Source organism: Cydia strobilella, chromosome 2 (assembly GCF_947568885.1).
Source record: "Cydia strobilella chromosome 2, ilCydStro3.1, whole genome shotgun sequence".
NCBI lineage: Eukaryota > Metazoa > Arthropoda > Insecta > Lepidoptera > Tortricidae > Cydia > Cydia strobilella.
The window spans coordinates 7,398,346-7,422,110 of record NC_086042.1 but is presented as its reverse complement, the minus strand read 5'-3'; the positions used below and the strand labels follow the sequence as shown (position 1 = coordinate 7,422,110).

Here is a 23,765-nt window from a genome sequence, read left to right as displayed (position 1 = left end):
GATGACTGTCGGACGCGACGACGCATTATATCATAACTAGCGTCTGCCCGCGACTCTTTTTGCATGGAATGATGATGATAAAACTACCCTATGTTCTTTCCCAGGCTTCAAGTTATCTTGATGCCAAATGTTTGCCTTGTGTACCTACCTACTTATTTGTTTTGTTTGAGAAGGTTTTCAAGTTATAAAATAAAGTAAAAACAATACAATACGAATAATGCGATACGTCCAATACTTTTATTGCACACCTTAATAGAAGGAAATAATACTTACATAAATAAAAGCAACACAAGCGGAGTAAACAACAGGCGGTCTTATCGCTAAAAAGCCAAGCTAAACTTTTGTTACATACGAATTTTATTTTATAAAAGCTACCAACTGCTACCAGCTGCAATCATTAAACATGTAGGTATTAACACTTTAGCTCAACCTGTCCTAGATGCTTAGACAAGTCATATTCTATAGAGTTGTATCCAAAGGAAGTTCAATAAGATTTAGCTCACTGTATTACATTATAAGTATGTACATAATTATGCATTACAATATACGAAACTTTCAGCAAAGCTTTGTTTATTTAAATTTTTATAGTTATCTAAGATTTACTAGCCACAGCCACTGCAGTTGCAATCTTTTATCTCCAAAGTTCACAATTGCATTCCCCGCAGCACCGCCAGATTAATCCCTCAAAGCCGCCACAGCGAGAACGCTGATAAACTGCAAAACTAATGCCGCGCGATAGCATTACGATGCAAACTTTTTCAGTAACTGCCGGCCCAAATCGAGTAAAAAGAATCGAATAAATTGGCGTTTTTCAGCCCCATGCGATATTGGGCGATCGGGACATAAATCTGAATAGGTTTAACGTTATTAGTTCGCAACCGCTTTTAACTCTCCGGCCAAATATAACGATTAAAATATTCTCGTGAAGGTGGGCCATATTTTTTTAAATCGACTCACAGACAAAGTAACTAACATTTTCCTCAACTTAACCTACCAATTTCGTTATTAATAAGTACCTATACTTTAGCAGTTATTTTAATACGCCCATTAAAACGAAAACATAATATGCTTTGCTTGTATTGGCAGATTGAAGTAGAAGTTAATCATGATATGCAGCATACAGTATAGGTATTGCATTATAGGTAACATAACAGCGGGATTCTCTTATGATGATTTAGTGGTGTACGCGACACTGCTGGATGGATTTACCGCCGTACGAACGGATTATGTGGGCGAGAGCAAACACGGGGCACTGGACGCCATATTGTTATTTATGGCCAACTTTTGATTCGCGGCTTTATCACCGCTTAGTACGGAGGGATGAATTTAAAGGCTCAAATAAAAACATTCCTTTTTTATGGGCGACTTGCGGCTTAAATTTGCGCCGGTAAGTATTGCAGCGTAATTATAGCGATAAAGCTATTGGTGTATTATATATATCTTGACTTTTGTGAAGTATAATTTACGTAATGTAGAAATTAATTCATCCGGCGATTATATACGTAATTTATATCTATTATGCTTGTCTATAAATTATGTAAATAATAGTTAGCCAGCAAAGCTCCGTTGCAATTTACTCTGTTGGTAGCTCTGAGACAAGAACAACGCAGCAAAAACAAAACCTAAGAGTAGGGATACTAGGTACCTATCTGTTTAAATATTCAAAGCTCAATTTAGTCAAAGTAAATACGTCTTAGACAATTAGTCAAAGTAAATACGTCTAAGACCATATTTCGGGTAGTCGAGGGCGAAATGGACAACACAAATATAAATCGCAATTACTCTCCGCAATCTCTGCAACATATTTGTTAATAAACCTGAAAATGCTTCCAATGTTTCCCCTAAACAATCCTCCGAGATAAATGAGATAAATAAGATATGTAATAAATCATGCTCGCCCATTTCCTCGCGCAACAAAATAACGGGGAGGCTGGAAAATTATGACAAATCATGCATTAAACATGGCGAATAAATGTTTTCTTATCACGTACCTATTCGTGTTTTGATATTAGTTTTCCTTTATCTTTATTGACTCAGGTTTGGGGGAACATTTTTATGGATGTTGTAGTGTGACGTGATAGGTTGAGGCGATCATCTTGTTTGTAAATGCTCTTCACTTTGAGATTTCGCTACAATACAATAAAATATGTACAACTCAAACGTAGATATTCATTTTAAAGCTAATTTAAATTGGAAAATTTAAGTGGAAAAGTTTCCCAGTAACAAGACTATGTAAAACGTTTAATTGCCGTCTACATCAGTCTATTTAAAGTAAACAAAAGATACAAGGAACTGAATCCTGAATGAAACTGCAACTGCCAGCGTCTCAGCGTTGAATGCGGACTGCAGATCTGGAATATTTATTTCGAATGCCGGCAAAATCTCGGCGCATCCCTGCCTTGGCTCAACTACCAAACTTACTGTTAGGCATAATGCACACAGGATTAAAGTTTAAGCCAAGAAGCGCAATCATAAAATACATTGTAAGGTTGGCAAGTGTAATCTATCTTTGCTACAATAAGTCTTGTTATATTAGTAATAAAAATAAAGTTTATATTGTTCATATGCCTCTTCTATTTGGAACGCTTTAAGTTACACTGAAAGTAATATATAAATGTGTTCAGTGATTTACATCTTATGAAAAATACATAGAACAGTTGAGTTGGGTAATAACAAATTCGATAAAAGCTGTCCATGTACTCACTTGGAGTTTCCAACAGTACTAAGTTTTTCTTTATTAGTACATAACGTTGCAACTTGCAGTTTTCGAATAGAGATATATTGTGACATTTGATTCAAATAAAATTATTCCTTGATTTTTGTTGCCTTATTGTCGTCCAATATTTTATTTTATAGTAAATTATTATACAAAGATACTTTCCTTCTACCTACTTTGAACCATTTTATCTGATCATTCACGTCTATCTCTCTATCGGCCTCCATTCATTCTTTCCTAGTACATATATCGTCTCGAGCAGTGGCAGGGGGTAGTAGTGAAACACCTTAAGTGTGATAGTTTAAAAACGTATAATAATATTTTTTTTAAACCTGTCTAGACATATATACACGTTAGGTTGCGCTGACACAAGCAATAGGTATGCGTTTAGGTCGCAGTAATCCAGTGTGTTCCTGCTAAACACTGAGAGTGGCTAATTGCCATTACACCTCCCCCGAAAGTTCCCATCACCGGAAAGTGGAAGAAGAAAAAATTTAAACGCATGTTACTTGTTTACATTTTTTTCTGAAATCAATACAAAAAATGATTAATAACTTATATATGGTACAATGGGAACAATCTTTATTTAGCTTTGTTTTTATGTGTCGTAAGTGTCGAAGTCCTTGTAAAAATCTTGGAATCCAATCTTCGTTCCGACCCTTTGGTAGAGCTTGAAAATTGCTTTATTCGTGGGTAGTTTAGGACGTTCAGGTCACCCATTATGTACATGTGCTGTAGGTAAATAAGTTGTTTACTTCCTTAATGTAATCAAGCCTTAAACCCCGTCTGAGATTTAAGTCGGTCGTCAGACTGCACGGCGCTGCGGTTTCTTTGCTTAAGTCTGACTTAACTTAAGAAGCAACGCCCAACTCTGCTGAATACCAACTTTCCAGGTGACTTAGCTTTGTATCCTTCGGCCATTTAAATTTTTCAAATGGATTCAAAGTTTTGAAGGAGGATTTCAAGCGGGTTGTTTAGTGGTATCTTCAAAGGCTTGTTTTGAAAATACCTTGTGCTAATATTTTAGTTTGTCGTGTATCTTAGGTTTAAAGCCAAAATATTGTGTTAATAATGATGAAATTGATAATTCAATGAATACCTATATTAGGTAATCTGTATTTTTTGACATTTAGATTTTTATTCTAGAAAGTTTCTAGACTAGTATTTTTTATACAATTTTGGTGTTTGACGATCCTTTTGTGAATTCTTATTATTAAGTTTGACATATCTATAATAATTCAATGTTTTTTAAGAATAACTGCATCAATAAATTGCTCTGATATTTAGATTAAGGTAATATTTAAAACTTGACAATTTAAAAGTGCTTGTTGCTAGGCCTATTTAAATAAAGATTATATTGACTTTGACTTTGACTTTGACTTTTATGTTTAAATACCTATGTGAAACTATACATACACATACATGTGAATTTAGTCTTAGCATTTTCAGTAGACATCTATACAGATGTTTAACCAAACATGCTTGCCAATTCATCAATATTACCTTAACGTACCCTATTAGTCCTGCAGAATGTAGAGTATTTATCCACAGATAATAATCTATGGATCGATCTTGCGCTCGATGGTTGTCAATGCGTCATAAAGTACACGTAAATGGTTAATACGATAGATTCTTGTGTCAATAGCTGTTCGCCGCGTTATCAAGTGGGTTTAAGAGGCCATCAATTTAATGAAACCCCCGCGAAGTATTGCAACTCCGTGATTTTATTTCAACTGATACTTTATTACACCTATTGAACAAATCGGTATGGTTAGCATCTTAATGAACGCATGGTGTATATATTTATTGCGTCACTTTTTTTTTATTTGATAAACCAATTTGACGATTCATTCATTCTCGACCCTTTTGCGCGTTCTGCACTTTAATTATAAATTTTGCCTACTTGTTTTTCTTAATCTATGACATCACTATAATGATTACGTTTATCTATTTCGGTAAATCATTATATAGAGCGATAAACGATAAAATTGAGACCATGACAACTCGTGCTAATAAAGTTCGCCAAAATGTATTATTATATGTTAAAAAAAATTAACCTAACCTATAACTAATAATCAGACAGATTAATAAAATTGTCCTAGAAAAATTATATCACAAGAAAAGCGTATAAAATAGCGTAATCACTGCCTGCAGCTTAATTTCTTTTTCATATCTCATGCCCTGAAAGTGGGTCGTTGATGTTCTAAAAAGTGCGAAGAAAGTCATACGTTTCTGCACTAGTACAGAAAAGTGGTGTACTCTTCTGCGTCCCCGTCCCACGAGCAACTGGATGGATTTAACATGGAAAAAAAATGTATTTATTTCCCAGCCTGGAACAATGTACAATATTCCACTGTGGATTTTTAGTTATTTAGCACTATATTCATGAAACTAAAATACTTATAAGATAAAAATCACTCTATGCGTTCGAGCGCCAAACTACCTCGACAGAAATGGGTGCCTTTCAACTTTCAACCCTTGGTTAACAATCTACTAAAAATAACGCGTCGTCGGTTGTTGAAGCGCTTGCTGTCCGTACAACTACCGCTCCGTAATAATGTGAAATTGAGCAAGATTGCGACCGGTGCAGTATTATTCGCCTTTACGTTGCTAGGACAAATCGCAAATTGTCGGCTCGACAGCCCTTAAGACTCTTCTGAAGATGCGTTGCTAATGACACAGCTAAATTTAAATTCATAGTAGAAGTAATACATAGGTACCTGTGTAATACTATGTATTAAAAAAAAAAAGTTCAGCAGAATATAGTTTTTTGCATTGATTACGGGACAAAAAATTAAGATGAACCAAACGGAAAGGTGTAGAGATACCCACCCACTTAAAAGGTCCGGGATCAATTTATCTGTCACATCTGTCAAGCTTATAAATTAAATATTACAATAAAAATACAAAATGTTTTGGCTAAAAATGTCAAAATATGAATTAATGGGCATTTATGTGAATGTTACGGGCTATATAATTTTATTTTACACCTCGTGAACAATACGTCAATTTTTCAAAATACTGCCGTGCTATAATAATTTTTTTTTTGCTACCGGTAGGTTTTTTCATAGACAAAGGCCACCTTAAATGGCATGACAATGGAGCTTTTTATTAAAACTATAAGATATTGTTGTGCGCTCGCATGAGCTCGCGCTGGTTTCATACGGTTTAATTTACTTGAGACAGTACAGTAACGCGAACGCGGAGAAAGCCGGCGGCCATATTTCAAAGTTTGACAGCTACAAGTTCCGAGCAATATGGCGTCCTCGCCACCCAATGAGGGACTGCCCCGTCACGCGGTGCGTTCCGTTCCTAACTTAGATACATTAATCACCTCTGATTTATCGGGGAAGGAGTGACACATTTTATATTCTATTTTCGAAAACTCGAGTTTTTCAAAACGTGACGCCTGAGAGACGCGACAGCTGCATCTTGTTAGCGTCGGTTTCAGCTTTGTTAAAATTATTTGCGTGAATGGATTCGTGAAACTATTTTAAACTCGCGCCCCCTGTTCGTTCCAAATATATGTAAGTACTTGTCTTTGTTGTTTGAACATTGCGCAAATAATAATTATTCGCTTCATTTGAAATCGATGTATTCCTGATTTATAGCGGCATTTGCTTTGAGCAGCCGATTATATTCATCATCAGAGTGTTCGGAACGATTGAGATCTCATTTTGGATGCGGCCGTAGGTTGCATCGTGAACACTAATGTGCTTTAATGCTGGGTTAAACAGGCATCTGCTGCCTAAATTTATTTTTAAAAGGGCGACCGGCGCCCCTTCCCGAAGAAATAGTCTGAGGCTTTCACGTGTCACATACGTCAGGGTTTTGGTCTAATCCTCTAGGGCCGTCCAATTCTTATTGAATTAACTCTGATCTATGGCTTGATATTGAACCAATATATCGAAAAGTGGCATTAGATGAATGCGAATATTGTTTTGGGGTACATACTCAATTTCATAGGGTCAACGTTTTAAAATACAATAAAGATATAAATTGAAAATGAAATTTGATATTTAAGACAGTAAGTATACTGCTATATTTTTATCGTTTGATTTAGTGGCGAAAACTGCTATTGCTGGCTGATAAATAACACGTGATTTAAAAGAAATCAGACCAGACCGCACGAAATGCTCAGTCGCCCAAAACATAAGGTCGTGTAATTGCAGTGCTGCATTATCGGGAGCTCTCTCGGTTTCGACACTTTTATCGAAATGTTGATCTCCGCCCATCATTTAGCAATTTGCATTTACCGAAATTATCGTCTAGGGGTACACGTGGAATAAACCGAGTTTCGGTTCGGTGCAAAAATGATAATTCGATGCTTGATCGCGCTGTTTTTCATGCCATGTTATGTTTCGCAATTATTTTAAACGGTGGCGTTAATCGGTATAGCGGTGTAAAAGTTTTTAGTTTTCAATTTAATAAATAAGGAACATTTGTAATGGTATCTAATACTAAAAAAAATATTACATTTCAGCCTCTAAGGGGAGACGTAAGGTAGGAGATAGTCAACCGTGACACATAGGCTCCTATAGATAAAAAAAAACCAGACAACAGACAAACTTTATATTATGAAAAACTAATTCAGACTTCCTCAGTAGAATACCTTTTAAATGTTTACCTTTAAAATATATGAACTTTGCCCTCTAATAAATGCCAATTTAAACCTATCTGCAAAGCTACAAGATATCCCGCCCCTGAGGTAAGCGTTAAGTCTCGTCCTATCGAATTTGTTACACAGCCTACCTACACGGGATAATGAACACCCAGCTTAATTGCATTTTAATTGAAACCTACAATGATGCCTAGATACGCATCTAAATAGTAACTGCCTACCACTTTGGCAGGTAGATAAGTAATAGGCACGTAGGTGTTTTCTATCTGGGTGCCCCCGCCAAGACGAGCAAAGCGAAGCGCAGAGGCACAACCTACCTTTTCTCGAAGCGCTTCGTCGTTTTTTTGAACCCTCATAATTTGGGTTTGGACTATAGTGGACATATTAAGCATAAAAAATTTAAATTGCATAGCTAGATTTTATTCATATCTAAGAAACCCCGACTTCGTCACCCTCTCACTGATGATCATCAAAACCCTTAGGGTACTTCCTGAAGTCCTAGGAAGCTGAAATTTGATATGTAAGATAGTATTAGTACACAAACAACAAAAAAATTCAAAAACTTGAAACTTTTGCCCCTAAAGGGGTGAAAAGGGGGGTGGAATTTTGTATGAGGAAGCAATAACCGCGCTGAACCGATTTCGTTAAAATAATTTTTGTTATGGGGAAGGATACAGAAATAGTTTTCAACCCCAAAAATCATACCGTAAGAGTGAAAAGAGGGTGGAAAATGGCGTTAGGCAGGAAAGTGGGGGTTGAAGTTTGTATGGGGATTGGGGAATCAGTAAAAAGCAGATTGTATGAAAGATACGTATTTCAAGATTTTTAATAGAAAATACCCTTGGAACCCTTTAAATTAGGGGATGGAAAATTGTCATAAGCAACTTATAAAAAGAATTGAAATCCCACCAAAAACATTTTCATGTAAAATGTTGCCAAGACAAAACCATAAGGCTCGCACTGTCAAAAAGTTATCAGATCTCTTGTAGAGCCAAGCTTCTAACTTTACAAGCCCTAACTTCACAAACTCCACACCTTAGTCAAAATATGTGGCTTGACCGTTTCGTTACTGTATCGTATAATAAAAAAATAATGAATAGTAAATAAATTTTTCACGTTACGCCCATGTGAAGATAGCGAAATGGCCAAGCCACATATTTTGATTAAGGTGTAGAGTTTGTGAAGATAGGGCTTGTAGAGTTAGAAGCTTGGCTCTACAAGAGATCTGGTAACTTTTTGACAGTGCGAACCTTATGGTTTCGTCTTGGCAACATTTTACATGAAAATGTTTTTGGTGGGATTGTTTTGTGACTTTTTGATAAGAAAGCTATTAAAAAAACAATGACATTTAATGTTACCAGTGCTACAATATTTAACTAAACAGAAGTTACTGTCGTTTTTATATACATACCAAGAAGAAATGAACTAATGAATCAGGTTGATTTTATCATTGACAATTTGTCAATAAGAAAAGGCAGCGACTGTCGTTAAAACTGATGCTCCAACACAATAAATAATATATCTAGGCATCGATTAATCGTTCCTCAAAGCGGTTTCGCATTATATAAAAAGCTCGATTGTTCGACGAAAGCCTTGCTTCATTTCAAACCTTTCAGTCAATTAAGCAGTGCCAGTGCCTGAGTACTGCCTTGGCTAATGTATTATTCATATTACGTTTTTGAGATAACAAGCGGCCTCTTAAGTCGATACACATCTAGTGGACTGATTGGGAGTCCGCGCGGCCTTTAGCCGCGATGTCCTATTAAAAGTACATAGCGAATGTGTCGTGACTTCCGTGTCTTTCTGGATTTGAAATGGCAATAGGTAGCAGTCTTAATACTTACCTAAACCTGACTTTTTAAGGGCCAATAAATTGTTGATCATTATTTTTATTTCCAAGCATCGACTTCGCTTTAGTGACGGAAAATCTAGAGATAAAGATAGTTTATTAATATTCAAGTAAGCATATTACAATGCGCTTATGAACGTCAAATAAACCTACGCCAGCTCTAACCCTACACCTCTGCCTCGAGAAGATTTAAACTTACTAAAGTGTTGAAAATGTGCGGATGTTGTTAGGTAACTAGGATAGAATTTAATCTACGTCTTCAAAGCACTCGATGATCACGAAAAGATTGCACACGATTTCATTCGCCGCAGTTGCATTCGCTTTAATACCGTCGCGTATTGATACCGTAATTCAACGAAGCGTTTATTTAAATATTAATTCAGCTATAGGTATCAATAAACCGGCAGCCGCGAACGCAGCTATAGCAGACTCGATCCGGGGACCACCCAAGTGGCAGGTCCTCCTTTTACATGTACCTACACATGCACAGGTTGAGAGGTGTACACGAATTTCTCGCCGGATTGTCGTACCAGGATGTTTTCATGCCAATTTTGTAATTTGCGATTTCGCGTTACCAATTTGAGTGATTACGTTCCTTGAGCCGGTTGGTCGAATATGTTATGAAGTAAATTGTACCCGAAAGAGGCAGTGATTATTTGAGCTCGTTGCACGATGAGATGTTAATTTAATTTTTTTACATAAGAAACTCGTCAGATGACTGTGATTTCGGAAAGTTATGCGGTGATGTCGTGCAAATATAATTTTACCTGATAATTTAATCTGACCAAAAGGACTTACTGCGGTTTTTGTACTATACATACTATTAAATCTTATATCTTTCAGTCGGATTGAAAATAACAAATTTTCAAAGTAAATAACTTGAATAGGTATGTCATTTGTTAGTTATGCATGCGCCTAACTGTAGGTATATTCAAATAGAAACTTATTAACGCATGAGGTCAACATGCACTGTTTGTGAGCACTATAATTTTTAAACGGTTTAAAAATTACTATGTCTGCCATGCGTCACAAAGTATGTTAAACCGGTTATACACTAGAAAATTGCACACATGTATTAGATATTATGTAATTTATGTAATATGCGAGACTGTCGCTGTCTCGACGAGTCCCAGACACTAAAGTGACTAGTAGGGCATGCTCGAACACATAGTGTTATCTCTCATTAGACCCGGCTCGCAAATATCTACTTTACATAATTTTATCGAAGAAAATTGTGCGCGTGGGCATATTTGCCGACGTGATCAGTTTTAATGCAGCCCTTCCTTTGAAATATGCAAAAACGACAATTGGCTCCTCGCCGGGGCAGGGCTATCTAAGATAAATCTAATCTAGATATTCAGTGCTGGTGCCGATAACGTAATGAAAATGAACTATAAATAAAAAGTCGCGAGTTGCCCTTTTCGTATGCTCAGTAATTGGAATAATGAAAAAAAACTTGATGACATTGCGATGATTAAAAACGTTTACTCCGCTCCGATCTGCTGATGAATAGATATTTGCATCAGGAACACGGATGGACAAAAAAAGTCATAATTAAGATTCGGTTTTTGTTTTTTGTCTCATAAAAGTAAAAAAGTGCGGGAACAATTGTTTTCACCATTAAAACTCACTAACGACCCCACAATGTAAATAACCACTTCCAGCGTTGTCAAACGTCCCGAACCACATGTTCACGGGTTTGTAAAAAGACGACAAATGGCCCTCGAAAGCCGCCGATCCACTAAAACAACAGTTGTAAATCACGTGGAAAAGTTTTACGAATTAGGAACAATTAAAACGTTGAAGCAAAACAACAGTTGTTGCGAATGTCTCCCGCAATTGCGGGACCATTGAGAGTTACTGCGTTTACAAGCTATAGATCTTAGTCCAAAATTCTTTACGACTAATATAACTTGGGTAGAATGCGCAATCCTTTTGTCGCCGTGGGGGGAGATGGGGGAGGCGGGCAAGTTTCTTTTATTTGGCGACACGTGTTGCAAAACGGGTTGGGCTGACACTTGTACTGTACAAGGGAATCATGGGAACGGTCACTGCTTGATTTCCGTGAAAGAGATATTCTTTTAAATTTAAAAACGTACTCTTTCACTGTCATCCCTTTTTTTAAAGCTTTGTTCATAAAATACAATATGTATTTCACGAGCTCTGAAATTATTTCAGACGCATATCCAATAAATCCCGTATTGTATATTAGCCAGTCGCAGTAAAATAACTAAAATATTACGCAACCCCGACAATATATGAATAATCAAATGCTTACGCCAGCATTACGTTACCATATCAAACGTAACAGGAAACGTTAAGCGACGTCACAATCTTCAGCCCCAACAATATGGAAGCCGTTACCGCGTCGAAGCAGATGATATTTCCAGATTTGTTTCTTACGGAAACATTTGCCGTCATTATATACCTATTAAGGTTTTTTCACTGTGTAGTGTCACTACACGTCTTTTTTGCTAGGTCGCGGACCCGCCCTCGTTCTTAATGAAGCCATTTACGTCATGTTTATTACTTTTATGGTGTACTCCGGATTTTGAGGTGAATTTACAAGGCGCAAATTGACACCGAAATTATGGTCGGCTTAATTAGTGAGACATGTGGTGTTTGGTGACGTTTTGCGTATTTTTTGTCGATTTGGTGGCCATCTTGAAGTGCTTAATGTCATGCTACCGTTGGAGTCAAGTGGATGGCGCATACTTTGACCTTTAAAACAGTCATTTGTAAAGTAGTATAAGTAAGGTTTGCTAACAATAATGTATCTAAATATTTTGTTTTATACAAAAGTGAATAAGAAACAGAAAACGGAAAGAAAGTCAATGTAGATAGTTACTATCGATGTACATAGGGACCTACTTGTCTTGTATATATACCTATATCTTTGAAAAAAACTCGTATAAATTATATTAAGTCCCTTACCAAGAAGGAAAGAAAAGCCTGGTGCAATTTACGTGGTATACCCTCAGGCTTTTACGGCTTAGGCAATTAGCGTCACTCAATTAGCCACTAGTAGCCCAATGAATTTTTGTTAATTATTAAAAAGGTAGCACTTAACTTTGGCCCGACGGAGCTCGTAAATACAAATAAATTATGTATACCTAGGCAACTAATCTTTCCACGCGGGAAATAAAATACCTAGAGGATATTTTACACAATTTCTTATGTGCAGCAGTTTATTTACAACCTAGACTCTATAAGATAGATACACATTCCCCCTACTTTATCCCTTAAAAGGATAAGTTCGCCTTTGTAAACATTTTATTGTACGAGGATTCTCTGTATACCTACTTTTATTTGTGCAATAAAGTGTTTGACTACTAACTGCTACAACATCTTCAAAATATGTAGGTCATATTTTAGTACCTTTTTAAGCTTGTACATAAATAAATTCAGTTTTTGTCTTATGTATTAACTGATCCGAAGAAGATAGACTATTCTCACGATTGTCTCCCTCATGCCAACTTAAGATTAAAAGATTATCCCTGCTTCTTCACGAATCAATACAACGCCACTCTTATTGTTAAAGATTAAAGGCCAAAATCAGAAATATTTGTCGATGAGCATACTTGAGATAATTAAGCCATTAAATCGGTAACCCTTTTACTGTGAGAAGATTGTTGTGAGTTCGATCCCGGCTGGTTTATTTTTGTATTATCGGGCAATGTGTGGTTTAAGTGGCTGATTACTATGAGTGCACGTGTTTCTTATTTACTTTCGCCATATAAAACTACATAGTATTTATATTACTTATTAGGCAACCTTTAAATATTTTCAATGTTAGTTAACGTCTTAACGTGTACCTATAGCAAAATATACTTTTGAAACAATAAATGTCGCTACTTTCTACAAATCACAAAGGGTTTATGGAAGAACTAATCTGCATAACAAAATATTAAAATTGCTTCCAGTTTTAGGTACCTACTTGACTAGACCCATCACGTCAAAGGTAATCCTATAATTTGACTTGAATTCAATACAAAGTATCAGCCAATAAATATTTAATATTATCAATTTTAGCACCACTTTCTCTCAAAGAGGGGTGCATAGAAAAGCTCCGAGGTTTAATAATAAATAAACCAACCGATTCCACGTAGCACCGATAGATATGGCACGATTTTAATTAACTCGCGCATACGAGTATATAGCCTACCGTGTACCTTTTACATGGGGAAAAAAAAGAAATGGTCCCAGCGTGCGACCTTTAGGTACTCCAAAGAGCACGCAACCCAGCGGCATGCAATGAGAGCTTTCTGTACATAATCAAGACGCCTCGGGTTGGTTTTTGGTTAGGGTTACCACGATATTACATTTATTATCTGTGAATGATGATGATTTGTGTAAACATTTCCAAACGTGTTTTAAATCTAATAATTCGATTCGATGAGAGCAGTATTATATAGGAACTTACTCGAATTGAAAATCGACTTTTTTATTTCTTGGAAAAACAGGAAAAATATACGTAGATTTAGAAGACAAAGTTTAGACGCCCTGGACTATCCTGATTGTATATGATCTGTCAGTGTCAAAAGTGACATTTCTTCAGCCATACCTACTTGTCGCTTAACTTCAAACTGGGGTAAATCCATTCGACCCTCTCAGCAAATATCTACCCTATTACCTTTTCTTAATACCAACATCGCGACTCCACTTCTAATTTTGGCACTGACAGATCAAATCCAGAACGCTAATAATAAGCGCTAAAATATCTCGTCGACATTCTGTTGAGACATCGAGCTTCAAAGAAAGCGCGTCAAAAACATGAGTTACGAGCCTAACTAAGTTAGGGCAGGTAGATAATTCTAAATATTGAAAAAATTTAACAATAAATTTTAGCTGAGGGAAAAGGCTTGTATATTTGTATATTTTAATACTGTCGAAACCATAGCTTAATAGGAAAGGGGACGGCCGCTTCTCCATATAAACGTAGTCCCCGTTTTCCTCTCTGGATATTTACATTATTTTTACATTATTTTATGTATATTAACCATAGCTGTGCCCTACGTTTGACTTTTTTGGTTTTTTTGATTAATGATTATTGTATAAATTTAGAGCGAAAAACCGATTTCATACAAATTTTTAAATGCTTCTAATCTTTATAATAATTAAAACATCGAAAAAAATCAAACGTAGTGGCATAGCTGTGTTTGATATACAACAAATTGTGTCAAAATATTTTCAATTATGTAAATATCCAAAAAGGAAAATGTGGACTACATACGTTTGTATCAAAAGGCGATTTCGAGCGGGTCCTGCACTTTCGTAACTGGTGTTTTTTTCTGGAGCAAGTGTCAGCCCTGCAGTTGGTCGAATTTTCGCGAGTCGCGGCTATTGGCCCCACTTATCATGGCCACAGATCGAGTTCTTCGTACCGTTTCAATAGGCATTCAAGTATAGGGGTGGGTCGATAAATGATTCATTATATGTATTTTCGGAATTTTTCGACACGACACCAGCCACAAAGATACTCCGAAAACATTTTCGAGGTAGCTCCGAAGAAGCAATAAAGGCTATCGATGTGTTTTAATGTAGAGATACTTTGTACAGCCAGATTTATGTTCATCCTACGCTGCTTATGTTTCTTAATCAAGCCGGTATCTGCGGTCGTTTGGCGGCGCGCTAAAGGAACGGCCGCGCAGTTTATCAATATCGACGTTTGAACGAAATGAAGCTGTCGACACCGCCAATTGTAACGTCGTTTGCTGCGGCGACTGTCCCATCCACCATTCAGACGCTTCTCAAAGCCACAACAACCCTTTCAAATGCTTCCCAGAAACCTCTTTAGTTAAATTAAACGATGATACTAATCTTGTTTCTTTTCTTTGTTACAGGTGCGAATGGCCTCAGAAGACGGGGTAGACAGACCTACACGAGATATCAAACGCTAGAATTAGAGAAGGAGTTTCATACGAACCACTACCTCACGCGGAGGAGACGCATAGAAATGGCGCACGCCCTCTGTCTCACGGAGCGACAGATCAAAATATGGTTCCAGAATCGAAGGATGAAATTAAAGAAAGAGATTCAGGCTATAAAAGAGTTAAACGAACAAGAGAAGCAAGCGCAGGCGCAGAAGGCGGCGGCGGCGGCCGCGGCCGCGGCGGCGCAGGGCCACCCCGAGCACTAGGCCGCGCCGCGCGCGCACGTGATATACCGCAGTCCGAACACTCCCTAGCTTTGTGTTTTGTAAATTGTTTGTAATTATTTTCGTTATCTACCTAAGTGTTGTTCGGTTGTTGTGATTATTTTTATTAGTTATTATAATAGACGCAATGTTTTTCTAATTGATTGAGGGAACAATAAACGGTTTAATGCTAGACTAGAAACGGGTCGTATTATTTTGTGTTTCGAGTTTTGTTTTTGTTGATTTTTTTGTAATTAAAATATTTTAATTCGCGCTACCGTCGAAGATGATCGCGTATGGAAACCAGTGCAATTTGTAGAAATCTCTTCCGTGTTACATAGTGTAGGTGTATCGTAGTGCGTTCGATATTGCGACACTAGTGCCCCCAGCTCGGCGGAGTCTTCGAGACGAACTATATTATATTGTACAAATATGCCTACCAAAGAGACCCGGTCTCGTACCCTTAAAGCTAAGTAAAGAGTCGTAAGTTAAATTAATTACCTACCGCTATCGTGTCGTGTCGCGTAGTGTGACGGACTCGTGTGTGACAGTATCTCCGCGCCATGTACCCTTCAATACTCTCGCATAAGTATAGTGTAACGTGATCGTGTTCCTGCAGTTTCAACAGTCGGTGAAATTAAACAAATTGCCATAAATATAAGTAGGTATTACTTAGCCAATAGCGGTGTAAATAGTTAGGGTTACGTCTATATTAATGGAAGTGAGCAAAAATGCGCCGGCGCCGCGGAATGAGCAGAAAAAGCTCCGGAGAGAGTGCGGGGAGCGGCGGGGGCGAGCGGGGAGGTGCGGGGCGGGGCGCGCTGCCGGCCACCGAACAGGACCCTAGGTGAGTTTTTGCCAAAGTCCGCGACATTATTTATCGAGTGGAGACTGTTGCGAAAAACTGACTCGTCGCCGTCACCAGTCAACGCGCGACGCCATTTTTGAAATCGCCCAAGGGTGACTTCTTTAGTATAGCTGTTTTATAACAATGTTTTAATTTACCGAACCCGGCTTGAAGGCTCTTTGATGTTTCCCGACAGTCTCCGCTTTTATAGAAGCGTGCAAAATGTCCGATACCTATCATTCGATAAATGATTTCTAGTAGAACTCGTGTAATCAATAAACTATCATTAAGTATAGAGTTGGCATTTTGCTCGTACAATATCTGTTATTTATTTTCAGTAGATTTTATACCAATACATACGTTACGGGACGTACATTTCAATAAAAAACAACAAAACGAATTACGCAAGAACCTAAGATATAGTTATAACTCAAGCATGCATAATGACTTCATTGACTTATCCTTGGCCGATGGGAAGGTCTATTAATTAAATTGGCTATAGTATAGTCCGTTTCATCTCGATACCGAATAAGGCGACCAAGTCAAACGCTCGCTAAAAACTGAATTCCACGATACGCTCGCGGTACGGTCCGCAAAAGAAAAATACAAATGCCTTTATACTCTATTTGGTTCGGTTCCACAGGGGAAAAATGCTGAATAGCATTATACATACGCGTCAAGTCGTTAAATTAGGATTTGATAGTGACTTCTTTTGCGTAAAAAGAAAATAATTCCATGTTTCCGTTTTCATTATATCTGTTTAGGCTATGGATTGCACACATTATTTAAAAAAGGTTTGATAGTAGCGTTTTTAGATTACAGATACAGGTAATCCTTAGATTCTACTATTTTTATAGGTAAACCAAATGTGATCAATATGTCACAGGACTATTTTATGACTCAGCAGTAACAAATCGCTGCATTATTTTCATTGAATTTCATTTGTTTTTTATAATGTTTTATTAGGTAGTGAGCAATATGCACATAGCTTTCATTCATACATACATTCATATACTTATTTGATGTTTTTTGATGGTTCGACTTTCGATGATTTTCGTTTATTAGGTACTTTTATACCCGGTGTATATAACTCTACATTTATGTAAGTATTCGAGAAATCTACATCAAACTGTCATTTGTTACCTACAACTAACCTACATATCTCAATGTTTAGATCATTCATTAGACGTTCTAAATTCCATTATAACAATCTTATATCAATATTCGAATTGACATTTAAAATTTTATTACTGTTTTTCACGGACTATTGGCAATTTTAGTTCACCGAGACGCAAAAAAGACATTTAAAAAAAATCTTCCTTATACCTATGCATAATTTGCTGTCTCTCCATTATGAGTCGGCCATCTTTTCGGTCCTCGACCTGCGCCTGCCAATTCGACGATAGCAGGTAATTATTCGGGCGATACGAAAAATTATTGGTTGCCCTGATATCCACGTATCGCGAGAGGCGCATTTTTAAACGACTCAATTTTAGTGAGGTATTGCGTGTCGACCCAGGCTTTTGTACTTATTTTATATCTACAACGTTCTAATAAAATATCTTCATATTTAATTTAGCCTTTTTGTAACTCGCTACTCAAGTAAGTTTATGTTTATTACCTATTTTTTTTATCGTTCTAAATATTCCGTTAGCGTTAGTTCCGCGTATTTAGCGAAGAATAGTTTAAGCTACATTATAGGTATGTAAAGACTAGACGCCGATGGGTGAATTTTGATTAAGAATAATGGCTACCGTTGAGCGATGTTTCTCACTTAATTATAGCATACCGGAGCGCAAACGTTCACAAGGCAGATGTGAAGGTAAAAACTGGAAGCCACCCTTATTATTCGACCATATGAAACGCATCTATAGCTCCTTAACGAAGTGTCTAATTTTTTCTTAAAGTCAACCGAGCAATACGTAAGTTTTTGTCCATCAATTATGATCGTAATTCAATTTAATCAGCCCAGTACTCGATAGACATATTCGCGGCCTTTTTACTCGATGCAGGATAAGAAATGTATGACTCGAGCGCCGCAACCCTGAAGGTTAACTGTAGAAAATTGCCCCGCAAAAGCAGATACATAATTATTTAAATTGTACATAAGCTGAGGTAATTTTTACTATAATCGAGCTCATTATGATATTAAGCCTCGACACCGAAGATTCCCGAATTAATTAGAGATATACTGAATAATGTATGAACGATTAATCAATACACGGAGTCTTGAGGGTTTTATTTTTATTAAGTTAAATTAATTTATATTCAGCCGTGGTTTCTTATTAAAATATGGCAATTTTATAAGGCTCCTGTCGCGGACCTGTTTTTAAAGGTTTACATGTAGGGCGGGCGAGTGGGGGGTGCAGGAGAGGGGGGTCACTGAGGCTCCGTATATCATTATGTACACGCGGGCAGCCGCGCAGCTGTAGCGAGATGAGAGATTTCCTTTCTTGCGCATACTATACATACTGCTGTTGAGATAGGGCTGACAAACCTTTATACCTATTTAAAAGAGTTTTCGTTACGCTATAATCCTGTTTTTTAACTGAATGATAAACTTATGTCATCAGTAGGTAACCGTATCCTCTGTAGAAGTCGATTCCGTTTGAAAAAGCTTTATAGCTATAAGCTCTCCAAATCAAAAACACTTGTTTTTATTCATGTTCATATCAAACACGTCACGTGTTTTTATTTGGCGACTCAAGACTTTTTGAGTAGCCAAAATTGTAAAATAAAACTCATCCCAAATGGTCAACCCTGCTTGCATCACAAAGAGCTCGGGTCTCGGGCATGCACACATACATTTCCAGATTTACGCGATACTCCCAACTACATTTATGACGTGCTATGATTGCCGGTCGTAAACTGAATGCGTAGACGCAGGGGCGTAATGCTAAATGATGATTGAGATGCGCTACGTTTCAATCATTTTGTGGTCAAGGTAACAGAGGTTTGAGTTTGCATTTTATATGTGAAATTGATGATCCTTTTGCGGCATAAAAAATGGTTTGTCAGTACAGGATGACTTTTTACTAGTAACATACTAGCCAAAAACAAAATTAAGAAATACCTAAACATTTAGTTTTGAATTTTTTTTTTTAATCTTACCCATGTGAGTTAAATTCAATAATATTTACAACTAGCTTTTGCCCGCGACTTCGTCTGCGTGGACTTGGTAACCGCAGCTAGAGTAAGAATAGCTCCTGGCAAAATTCTCATAGCAATCTAAATTTGAGCATATTATGCACACAAATTAGCAGGCACTTCGTTAATTATCTCAATTCCACCCCGCTTTTTACTTTCTTAAGGGATGATTTTCGGGATAAAAACTATCCTATGTCCTTCTCAGGGACTCAACTTATCTCTATGCCAAATTTCATCTAAATCGATTAAGCGGTTTAAGCGTGAAGAGGGAACACACAGACAGAAAGACAGACAGACAGACAGACTTTCGCATTTATAATATTAGTATGGATACAGTTTGTTTTATGAGACTTAAAGATATTAAGGTAAGATGATACATATGTTTTTTTAATAAAATTTAAAGATAAAATTTTGTTGTTTTTAAATCCTTCCCTTAGTTAAAATAAAACATGGGAACATTTCCTTTTTTTATAACCTCATGGAACTGCAAAACGAAGGCATTGCAAACTATCCCCTTAAAAAAATACACGCAATAGGTTAATTTTAGTCGATACGTTTTTTTATATATCAATCGTGGCAGTTATTTTTGAATTGATTTTAAAGTCCCAGATTTTGCTCACTCCAAGTGCACTCATTCTAATTAGATCGCAGAAAATTCGTTTATTCGCCAATAGGGTTCGAGTACGTGTTCGTGGGTCGTGAGCGATGGTATCGGCGACCTGCCCGCTAACTGTGCCTTGGGAACATGTCACAGGCCCTTTGTTTCCAATAATGATTCATTTGTTTACTTCCTGGGTTCAATATAACGGATTGTTGAATAAGGACATGTTGAGTTCGACGGGATCGGAACTTATTTTGCGGGTTCAACGTTACAAATTAAATCAATAAATCAATTTATTTTTCGCAGCTATTGCACCTACTAAAATAATGATAGAGATATAATGACAAAGTTGTCAATTTTGAGTTATTTAGTTTGTCAATAATTGAACAAAACCGATTCTTCATCACGTTCAAAGTCACCCTGTAGGTATAGATAGACATTTACTATGCTTGGTACCTATTTTTGTTTATGACTGGATAGTTTTTTTTATGTCCGGACATGATGATCGGACACCTTAAAAAATGTTAAAAAAGGTTGTGCACCAAGTACCTACACAATTATCATCCTAACCCCCAAATACGCCATTGATATAATTGCAGTTATACTAAAACTGAGACATATAAGCTAATAAACCAACCCCGACCGTTATCAACCAACCCCCATAAACAACGGCCGCAATCCAAAATGTACTACGAGTTGCAAAATATCGCTTTCCATTCAAATTATAGTCGCGGATACATCTATGTATAGCCACTTCGGGAATTGCGCGCTTTCGGGCGCTCTCGGTGACCCGAAATGTTAATTGTTGGGAAATAATCGTGGCGCTATAAATGCACAAGTTTATGAGGATATGAGCTTTGTTAGTTTGTATAGTATGTTTATATAAAGGTACCCATCCAATAAAATTTGACACTGTAATATTTTGCTGGTATTATGCTGTATTAGCGATTTTTTAATCCTCAGTTTTAAGCTTTGTTTTCATTTCATAGTGACTTTATTTCTAAGTAGGGCTTTTTCAAATTTACCGTATTTCTTTGTGATGCGACTCGCTGGCGAGAGTCTGTTTGGCTTATCAACTGCTGCTACCTTTTTAGGGTTCCGTATTTACAAATTAAAGCTCTGTTAACAATGAAATAAAACTATGAAAACAAATTACGTTTCGAACCCTTTACAGCGTTCGTGGTCAACGGGTGACTGAGGAAAAGCTACAAAGTGCAAAATACCCACATACAAAAAATAATAAACCATCATAAACGGCTGGTTGTACATGCAAAATCGGTTCATAAGGCTAGTTATACAATACAACTATTTTCAAGTACCTACCTAAAGATATATTTAAACGAAATAAATTGTAGGAGCTATCCCAATATGGGACCGGCAACAAACTCGGCAGGACACATCTTTTCAAAACATATTATGCTATCGCGGTAACCGAAGACAATATTTCTCTATTAACAAATTAAGATTATGGATTTTTAGGTTTTTATACCAGTATAAAACGCAATAGTCTTACGTATGTGCTTTCTTATCAACAACATACGTCAGAATGCAAAGTTGGACATTTCAGTGGTTTTCTAATGGATAAACTTGAACAATTTTAATCAACACGCTTAATTGCTGGCAGTTAAGTAGCTTCTCCGAACGTACATACATACCTCCTGAACTTTGGTTTAAGTGAAAATTAACCTATGTGAAAAGAACATACCGTTTAGTACTTGCGAGCCAATTTTTTCATGAAAAGCTGAAACATTTAAATATTGCACATAACGGACTAAATTAAGTAGGCACCTACATACATATAATTATTATAATAATATTACTTTTACTTATGTGGATATTAGGTATCTATAATTATTCTGATCTCTTTGGCCATGACTGCAAAAGTATAGTAAATAAGCTAACAACGTTTTAAACGTGTATAGTAATGGACTAAGTAAGTATTCATTGTAATTTATTCTATTGCGTGAATTGCATATCATTCATTGTTGGCGGATGCGAACATAATCATAATTGTAAAATTTTACTCATAAACAGTAATAGCGCTAAACCAATCAAGTAACAGTAATTGGTTCAGATTCATTCATCAATCCAGTCCGCCATTCATTTTGCACAATGGCGGAGACAGAGTAGCTAACCGTCGTGCCCCTTTACAAGCTCTGAGGGACGTTGTAAAAGTGACCAATAAAAGTTCATTATCTATTGGCTTGTTCGAGCTTCCAACTTTTATTAGTTTACGATGTCGTAAAACCACCTTGTTATTGCTGTGAGAAGTGGCGAAGTTTATTGAGATCGATTTATTAATTAATCATAGACCTTAGTCATGTTCGACTTTTATTTGAGTAATTATCTATAAAATTTGTTTATCATGTTTCGTTATTTTGCCAGTGCATCATTCATTACTACTTAGTTAAATATTACATTTTCCGTAATTTTTAGTCACCCATAAACAAAGTGTAATTTTTCTTCAGACGTTGCAATTAAATTATAACAATGTCTTGTGGCTTCTGTGAGCTTTACACTATTGCACTAAATCTCGTAAAAAACGTGTTACAATTTAAATTATGGATTTTTACGTCATGTTCTACGATTTTTCTAGTTTTTTACGATCTACGACATCTCTTTTTTTGCTATGAAGTTAGTAGTTTGTGACCTAAGTTATTCATATAAAAAAAATTAGGTACTTAGATAACCTAGTAAATTTGATATTTAGGTACTTTACTCATCATAACTCAACTCAACTGATCATAATTCAGTTTTTTACACCACCATGAGAGTTTACCACAATTTAAGTGATGTTTACACGCAACTACTGCAAAACATTGCGAATTTTATTTATTTTCCTTGTATTTACCCAAGCACATAAGCAACAAACATCAAGTACCGCTTAATGCACCACACAATCACGCAATACGCAAAAAACTTGCTGAAAACCGAACAGTTAACACTCCAGTGACATCTAGTGGGCGTGCCCGCGTTTACGCTAACTACTAGCTGACATGCCCCTACGTGGCCACTTGGCATTAAAGAACGTCCGATAACTGGCCACTACTTACCCAATGGCTCCAGTATATAATGATTATGATTGGTGGACTTGTCGTTAACGGTAATTATATATTTATTATTGAATGTATAATTTTCTGCCCGCGGACTTCGTTATTATATATATTCATTTCGGAACCTGTCTATTTTATCGGAAACGATTAAAAATGTCTCCGCTGGTCTTGCCTGTCGGGTTAACCTACATACAATAATAATAATAGGTACATTAAGTACCTACCTGTAACAAGGTAATTAATTTTGTTATTTATTTAAGGGGGCTTAGAATAATTACATAGAGACACTCTTACGAGGTAGGTATGTATTTATGATCTTGTTATTTTTAAGACCTACGTGAAATAAAGGATAATAATAGAGTAAACTGAAAATAAGGTAAATAATTTGGTTATTTATTTAAGGTGGCTTAAAATAATTACACAGAAACAAACTCTATCAGGTATGTATTTACTGAAAGTTATTTAAGTTGTACTTACCTACCTGAGCAGCTCGCAATATCAATTGGAAAATAAATTATACTCAATTTAAAAATAACGAAAATACACATTTAAAAAGCTATATTTGTGCTTTCCCTCCAACAAAACGATAAATTGTATTAATTGTGCTATTGCATGACAACCCTGCCCTGCCGAAAATTCAGGCTCGAACACCGATAGGACGGTAGGTACGTAAAAGCGTTTTCACAAGAAGTTTCTGGAACGAGAATAAATATGAATCAAATAATATACCATAAAATAAAATAAAACTATGAAAACGGATTATATCGCGTATATTGAATTTTTATTGAACGTCGG

General features: G+C 36.5%; 1 protein-coding gene across 1 annotated transcript in view; it reads left to right on the top strand.

Annotated features, from left to right (window-relative positions):
* LOC134751241 (homeotic protein ultrabithorax) overlaps nt 1–23,765 on the top strand; it is a 166,287-nt gene that overhangs the window by 114,007 nt on the left and 28,515 nt on the right. Inside the window, exon 2 of the mRNA XM_063686629.1 lies at nt 15,030–16,169. Coding sequence (XP_063542699.1) covers nt 15,030–15,325 — 296 coding nt within the window. The 3' untranslated portion in view covers nt 15,326–16,169. The remainder of the gene's footprint in view (nt 1–15,029; nt 16,170–23,765) is intronic.